We start from the raw sequence: 8289 nt of genomic DNA on the forward strand, positions 1-8289 counted from the left end.
GTGTAAGTAGTCTGGTGGACGACTTCCGTGTAAGTCGTCTGGTGGACGACTTCCGTGTAAGTCGTCTGGTGGACGACTTTCGTGTAAGTCATCTGGTCTAGACAAAAATAATTTTTTTTTGTTTTATTTTTCAATTGCAAAACTAACCTGATTTTCTGTTTTATTTTTCAATTGCAATATAACAAAATATTTATTTTTTTTTGTTTTCTACCGGACGACTTACATGTAAGTCGTCCATGAAAAGTCAAATTTCTGACACAATCTGGTCAAATGCAAAACTAACCCGTTTACCTTAGACGACTTACATGGAAGTTGTCTTGATTTTTTTTTGACAAACAAAGATGGCCGACTTCCATGTCAGTCGTCTAGAAAAACACATTTAAAAGTCAATTGCAAAACTAACCTCTGCATTAACCAGAAGACTTCCATGTAAGTCGTCTACAGCCAGACGGCTTACCTGGAAGTCGTATGGACTAACAGATTTGAAAAAAAATTAATTTCATAGTTTCAAAAAGTAATTTCATAGATTCAAGCATTACCATCATTGTTATTATGACATGCAAAACTGACGTTATGTCATCATTTTTTTTTTTTCAAAATTATCATTGTGATAACTAATGACAAATAGCAAATCCCTTATCAAATAATGTATATGAATAAATAAACACTTAAAAAGAAACGCTAGATGACATCAATAACGTAACTGATCAAATGACATCAAAATAATTGAGTTTTTAAAGAATCTCAATCAAGCTTTTAATAAGAAGTCCTTCTCTTATTATTCACTCACAAAGTTCTCACATCACAAATCACAAATCAAACTCACACATTATACAACAACATAAGCATCTCCTTATATAAGACTAGATAATTCCTAATCCTATTAGTAATAACATATTTCCATATTTCCTAATCCTTTATATAATCACAACTCAAATAGGATTATGATAGCTTACTCCTCAAGCTATTTTCAAGTTTATCTCAACATTCTCCCGGTTAAGTTTGAAGTTATCTTTACTCACATCATGAACTCCGATGAGGCTTCTCATTTCTGCGAACTTAATCCTTCCAAGCGACTTTGTTAGTATGTCGGCTCTTGCTCATTTCCCGGGACATGTTCAACCTCAACTTGCTCATTCTCAACAGATTCACGTATGAAGTGAAACCTTTTATGAATGTGCTTGCTTCGACCATGAAATACTGGATTCTTCGTAAGCGCAATTGCGGACTTGTTATCTACCAGTATAGTCACCTTCTTACATGGCTTCCCAATGATCTCTCCGAGTAACTCTTGTAGCCAGATTGCTTGTTTAGCCGCTTCCGTTGCAGCCATGAATTCAGATTCACAGGATGACAATGCAACGATCTCTTGCTTCTGGGAACACCACGTAACTGGACCCTCATTGAGATAAAACACATGACCAGTTGTGCTTTTTCCATCATCACTATCTACATTGTGTGAACTGTCACTGTATCCGATCAGCTTGACTTCATTTGAACGAGTAAAGCGAACACCTAGGGAGACCGTTCCGCGAAGATACGTTAAGATTTGTTTGAAGGCCGCTCCATGTGACTTTTTCGGTTCATGCATGTATCTACTTAATGCTCCTACTGAGAAATGGAGATCCGGTCGAGTATGTAGTAAATACCGCTGGCAACCTATATTCTTTCTATACTCCTTCTTGTTGATGTTTTTTTCTTCAATCACTTTAGACACCTTGACATTAAATGCCATAGGCGCTTGCGTCGGATTACATTCACTCATACCGCTTTCCTCGAGTATCTTAAGTGCATATCGGCTTTGTCTTAATTAAATACCTCCATCATATTGATTTACCTCAATGCCTAGATAGTATGTAAGCTTCCCCAAGTCACTCATCTCAAACTTACTTGCCATCGCTCACTTAAATTCTTCTATGGCTGCCAATGATGATCCAGTGACCAATAGGTCATCTACATATACTACCACGACAAGAAGACTAGACTTATCTTCTCTCATGTATAGTGACGGCTCCTTGGAGCATCTATGAAACCTTAAGCCAACCAGTATTTGATTTAGCTTAACGTTCCATTCTCTAGGGGCTTGTCGAAGTCCATAGAGAGCTTTCCTTAATTTATAGACTTTGCCTTCTTGTCCTACGATCTCAAAGCCTTCGGCTGACTGACAAACACTTCTTCTTTTAACTCTCCATGTAAAAACGCAGTTTTCACGCCAAGATGATGGATTTGCCATCCATTAGAAGCAGCCAAAGAAATCACTAACCGAATCGTTTCTATACGAGCAACTGGAGCAAAAACTTCATCATAATCAATGCCATGTTTTTGTATGTACCCTTTAGCCACCAGTCACGCTTTAAACTTGTTGATGCTCCCATATGCATTACAGTTTATTTTTAAAATCCACTTCCGACCGATAGGTTTCACACCTTTGGGTAAGTCCACAAGAGTCCATGTGTTGTTCTTCTTGATCGAACATATTTCGTCCTTACAAGCATCTACCCAGACCTTTAGAGCTTTAGCTTCTGAGAAGTCCCACGGTTCTAAATACGCTGGTTTTGTGCTCACTCTCGTTGATCTCCTGAGTTGTGGTGAAGTTGATCGTCATCTTCTTCTTCATCAACATTGGTTTCTTCCTCTACTTCTTCGACTTGGTCTGTATTCTCATGAGAAACATTCGTGTTCTCACTGATATTAACTCCCCTGAGTTCGATCGCAAACGAGCCGGAATTGGCTCCTTCCCTTAGTGCTTCTTCATTCCATTCCCAGCTTTTGGTCTCGTCGAAGATAACATCTTGATTCACTACAATCTTCTTGTTCTTTGTATCCAGAAGACGGTATGCCATCAAGCCGGGCTCTGTCCCGAGATGAATCAGTACCCTCGAGCGATCATCAAGTTTTCTTCTACCTGCTGCATCTGTAATTGCGTAACACACACAACCAAATACTCCGAGATGCTCGAGGTTTGGTTTTCTAAGCCGTAAGGCTTCATATGGGGTTTTCCCTTCCAGTGATCGAGTGATCGAGTACTGGTTCTATTGATTCGGTACGTCGAATGACATACTGCTTCACCCCACCAGAAATTTGGTACATCCATATGCTTCAGTATGCTTCTAGTCATCTCTAACATCGTTCAATTGCGCCTCTCGGCCACTCCGTTCTGTTGTGGAGAATATGGTGCCGTTAGGTGTCTGTTTATACCTTTGTCTTCGCAGTAGGTTTTGAATTCATGAGATGTAAATTCACCGCCTCGGTCCGTACGAAGTGTACGTATAAATGTTTTTGTTTCTTGTTAGGCAAGTAGTTTAAACCTTTTGAATTTTTTGAACGCTTCACTCTTTTCTTTCAGTAGTATCATCCACATATAGCGTGAGTAATCATCAATGAGTACAAACACATATCTTTTCTGTCCCGGAGTCGTAGGGGTGATTGGTCCACATAGATCCCCATGGACAAGCTCGAGTGGATGGCTTGCGCAGTAAGAGGTAGCTTGCGGGAATGGCTGTCTGGTTTGCTTCCCACAGAGGCAAGATGCACAGGTCTCTTTATCGACTTTGATATCAGGTATACCAACAACTAGTTCCTTGTTTATCATCATCTTCATTGTCTCTGTATTAACATGACCGAGTCGAGAGTGCCAAATTGATGATTGTGCTGATGTTTTGAGGTGTAGACACTGGATATTGTCGGCTTGTAGCATGACTTTATACAGACGATTCTTTGATCTCACGGTTTCAATCATCATATGCCCTTGTCGGTCAAGCAACGCCAATGTGTTATATTTCATTCGCACCTCGCAACCTGCTTCAGTAGCTTGTCCCAAGCTCACAATATTGCTTCTCAAGTTCGGTATGTAGTACACATCATTCAAAACTTTCTTTTCTCCTCCCTCGAATACAAACCATATTGAGCCTTTCCCCTTAATGTCGATGCGTGAGTCATCACCGAAGCGTACTTTGCCGGTAATCTTATTATCAAGTTGGTAGAAGAAGGCTCGGTTTCTGCTCATATGATTGCTCGCGCCATTGTCAAGATACCGCAAGTTTTGTGTGTCTTGGTTAGAGTAAAAAACGGTTGGATTCACCTTTTCTTCATTTAGATAGACTACCTCGTGCATCATTAATTCATCTGCTTCTTGGGTATCTTCTTCTTTCTTTTCTACAGTTTCTTGAAGTTTAAGTTGTTTATCTGGGCAATCGGTTGCGTATGACCAAGTTTGTCACATTTAAAGCATGTGATGTGGGATGCGTCACGTTGGCCGTCTCGTTGATTTGCCTGTCGGTATGCTTCTCATTGTTGTTGGAACGAGCTGTATCTGCCACGACCTCGGCCTCCTCTCCATGAGTTATATCTTCCTCCTCGTCCTCGACCTCTCGTTCCACAGTACTGATCTTGTGACTCCGAGTTAGAATATAACAGTTTGGTTTCATCCTTTTGTTGCTCCTCTTCATCTTCTCCTATCTTCTCTTCGTATGCTTTCAATCAACCCACAATGTCTTCGAAGCTAGTTGAATTTAAATCAAGGACTTGTTCAAGCGATGCAACAATGTGGATGTATTTCCTTCTCGGCAAGCTTTTGAGAAACATTTTTTTTACAATTTTTGGTTCTTCTATAGTCTCTCCTAAGGAAACAGATTTTGATGAGATTTCCGATAACTTTCCAACAAAGATGTCGATTGTATCTTCGTCTTTCATCTTAAGTCTGTCAAATTCTGCCATGAAAGTCTGCAGCCTTGCTTCGTGCACTCTTTCTGCTCCAACGTGTCTTGCTTGGATTGCATCCCACACTGCTTTTGCCGTATCTAGGTCACCAACTTGTTGTGTTAGAGCCTCGGGTATGGACTGGAACAACAAGGCGATAGCCATGTCATTCTTTTCTTCGGTTTTGCTCCTGGGGTCGATAGCTTCCCACACTTTGTTAGCCTTAAGAGCTATTTTCATCCTCATAGCCCAAACTGTATAGTTTGAGGAGTTTAGCATCGGAAACTTGATCGAAGAGGGGCTGATCTCCTTGGTGTTCATCGCAGCTTCTTAGAATCTCAATCGAGCTTTTAATATTACTAATAGGATTAGGATAGCTCGTTCCTTAAGCTATCTTCAAGTTTATCTCAACAGTTTTTGTTTGGAGGCATATCGTAATACGACACATCATATCATGCACGTTTGTTATATGTTCTCTTTCGAAAAAGTATCTTTTAAATTTTTCATGTAACTGTGAAATTTTTCATGTAACTATCACAATGTTAGTGTGACGTAGATAATTTTGCCACAAAGTCCGCAAGAGATAGCATCCCAAATATGCCCCAAACAAATCGACCCATTAATATCTAATTTATCTACGGAGATTTACAAAGAGCTTCTTGAGGATCAATTCAATTTTCTATTCCAAAATTTTTGAAAGTTTTTTCAGTTACAAAAGAATGTTTTTTGTTTCTATAAACAAATGTTTTGTGAACATATGGATTCAAACCAACCAATCAGATTAAAGAAACAAATAAAAGTGCACACACGGTCTATATTTTCTGGTTTTCATTTCTTTCTCAGATTTCACTATGATTAAAAGAGTAAATACAAATTTCATGTCTTTGTCTTTCATATCAAACAAAGGAAATATGAATATAAAAAACTTGTTAGGGTCTCCCGTCGTCGGTTCATATCCTGACTTTTAGTATGTTTTTAGGAACATCAATTTCAGAATCTCAAGTGAAGCATTGGGTTTTTCATGTCTTTAACTTTTAGTTTAATATGAGCGTTTGATCTAAAAAAAGAACAATAAAACAAATTAAAATCAGTAACACGTGAATTTAGAAAAATGGGCGTCAGAGAAATCCTAATAAGGTTAAAAAGCTAAAAAATCTAATAATATAAAGAAGAGCTTGTCTCTTATGGGAGGCTGCCACGTCATCAATTCGGTTCAAGTCGCAGCGACACGTGTGCTATTCAGTTGAAACGTTGCGGTTCATTAAGTCGTTTGTTCACTTCGATTGGACTTTTATTTTTGTTCGGCTTCTGATTAATCCAGACTTCTGTGTAATTAGGTTTTTGTCATGTCGAGCCTTTTGTCAATACCGTTTCAGTTAGGGTTTAACCCATGTTCTTCTTCTTTGCCTCTCCAGAGCACCCATGTTGATTAGGTCTTTGAAATCGATCTTCCATCTTCTTCCTCAGAGTACGAAGCGTTACCAGTTACGGGATCATCATCTTAAAACCCTCCATTACTCTCTCACACACGATCTATATTCAATGCGATTTCTGGATCTGCAAGCGGTACAGGTTCGTCTATAAAAAGGTATGATTTCTTCCTCAGATAATCATCCTTTCATTCTTCAAAGCTAACAGTAAACTAATTCTATGAAATATGACTAACGTTTATGTCTTACTCTCCGATTTGCAGACTGTACGCTCCTCCTCCACTGTTCAAGTCCGTTTGCTGCGTTTCTGGGAGGCTAGGAGTGCCTGCCGTGGTTGAGAGCTCATGGGTGTGGATATGCTCTTACTGGATTCTCAGGTATCTTATTAACATCCGCCTTTTGTTTATAAACAGAATCTTTCACCGGTTAGTTCTTTAGGAATTTTCACCGTACTGAATCCATATTACAAAGATTTTTTTTTTAAAGTTTTTGTAGAACATTTCTCTCTCAGACAATTTGCCAAAGTTTCTTAATTGTTGTGTCTATTTCGAATTTTCTATTCGCTACAGAGAACTGCTTCATTCATAGAGAAGGAGGATCATATATACACTTTCCAGTAGTAATCAGTGGAACAAACTACTTATGATCTTTTTGATTGCGTTTTCAGGTATCGGAAGCTCCAACGTTTTATGATCTATGTGCACGCGAAGGGGATGATAGTAGATGATGAGTATGTACTCATCGGATCTGCTAATACCAACCAAAGATCAGTGGCCGGTATTGAAAGATACAGAAATAGCAATGGGTGCATATCAACCCCATCATACATGGACTAACCAGGCAAGACACCACGTGGCCAGGTTTTCCTTCCTATCATCATCATCATATTACCATAAGCTCAAAAGTTAAGGTTAAGATATGCTAGAGACGTTGTGTTTCTGGTGGTTGTAAAGTAAACAGAAGTATAGAAACTCGAATCTGCTTGGAAGAATAATAACTTATTAACTGAGAAGTGTTTTGATATCTCTCTATCGATCCACAGGTGTATGGATACAAAATGTCACTATGGGCAGAGCATTTAGGCAAAACAGGAGATGAGTTCGTGGACCCTGCTGACCTAGAATGCGTACACGAAATCGCTGAAGGAATTCTCAGAGCTGCAAGGTCACTTGATTAAATATCCTCCACAAGTAGACAGTGAAGGTAAAGTGAACTCGCTTCCAGATTACGACAGCTTCCCAGATGTTGGTGGTAAGATCATTGGAGCTCATTCAATGGCTCTCCTTGATACTCCAACCACGTAATGTTACATGGTTCGTTTCGATCATGAAGAAAAAGAAGCTGAGAGAGTGTTGTGTTATTTGTGTACATTTAACTGTGTTGTTTTGTTTGTTCTTTTGTGATTTGTCGTCAAACTGTATATATCAGTTTGGGGGTGCAAAAAGTAGAGAGTGTGGACCATGGGGGCGAATCTCAGTTACGTAAGGATGCTCTGTGTTTCCTATTTTTCAGGTAATAAAAAAAACCGTAGTATAATTCCAGACATTCTAAAATGCAATACCAAGATACACACATTGTATGACTACGTTGATTCACATGGAGCTCTAGAAACAGAAGAGTATAGCTTAATCACAAACTTTACAAGAACAGTGTATGAAAGAGATAAAGAGTCAATGTCATTGAAAGATGCAGGTTTGCATCCTTAGGCAACTCTCTTCATTGAGATAAATTAAGTTTCAGATTCTTCTGTTTCTTTCTCCTTAAGCCACTCTCTTTTCAGTTTTTTCATCTCTTTTATAATAATTAGTAGTGTTGCTTCAGTGATCCGATGAACAAGATAGCATATATACACACATGTATTCAGAAGTTGTGTCACATATTTGATATATTTATTTCTTAAATTGATGAGGTTTCGCATTGTATTTTTTTTTCTTGGTGTCATATTGAAGACATCAAGATCAGTCTTTGTTTCTAGCCGCAACAAATAATTTTTTAGCTGGATAATTTTTGCAGATCAAAAATGTGTTATATATTGTGAACTGGACGAGAAAATGTATGAAAAAGTATAATTAACTAACATTTTTAAAAAGGTCAAAAATAAAAAAATTGATGACAATATAAAATAATTATATATTGGTGGTAAGCTAACTAAATGATTTCT

At 38.4% G+C, this 8289-nt stretch overlaps 1 protein-coding gene and 1 long non-coding RNA gene across 2 annotated transcripts; one reads left to right on the forward strand and one right to left on the reverse strand.

Moving 5' to 3' along the window:
- Positions 1-1081: 1081 nt before the first annotated feature.
- On the reverse strand, positions 1082-1897 carry LOC125582335 (secreted RxLR effector protein 161-like). Its single transcript, XM_048748979.1, has 2 exons — positions 1838-1897; positions 1082-1783 (listed from the first exon to the last, which is right to left on the reverse strand). Exons 1-2 carry the CDS (start codon positions 1895-1897, stop codon positions 1082-1084), a joined length of 762 nt encoding a protein of 253 aa, XP_048604936.1.
- A 4066-nt stretch (positions 1898-5963) lies between these two features.
- LOC106393758 lies at positions 5964-7673 on the forward strand. The gene is made up of 4 exons (XR_002655298.2): positions 5964-6286; positions 6392-6505; positions 6796-6988; positions 7171-7673. It is a non-coding gene; the product is annotated as an uncharacterized LOC106393758 (long non-coding RNA).
- The last annotated feature ends 616 nt before the right edge of the window (positions 7674-8289 follow it).

This window comes from Brassica napus, chromosome C2, assembly GCF_020379485.1.
Source record: "Brassica napus cultivar Da-Ae chromosome C2, Da-Ae, whole genome shotgun sequence".
Taxonomy (NCBI): Eukaryota; Viridiplantae; Streptophyta; class Magnoliopsida; order Brassicales; family Brassicaceae; genus Brassica; species Brassica napus.

Excerpts from the sequence above, each read along its gene's own strand:
- LOC125582335 (XM_048748979.1), bottom strand. The coding sequence starts at position 1,897 with ATGGCAAGTAAGTTTGAGATGAGTGACTTGGGGAAGCTTACATACTAT. Across the intron at positions 1,784-1,837 it reads CATACTATCTAGGCATTGAG|ATACTCGAGGAAAGCGGTAT; the intron begins GTAAATCAATAT and ends TATGCACTTAAG.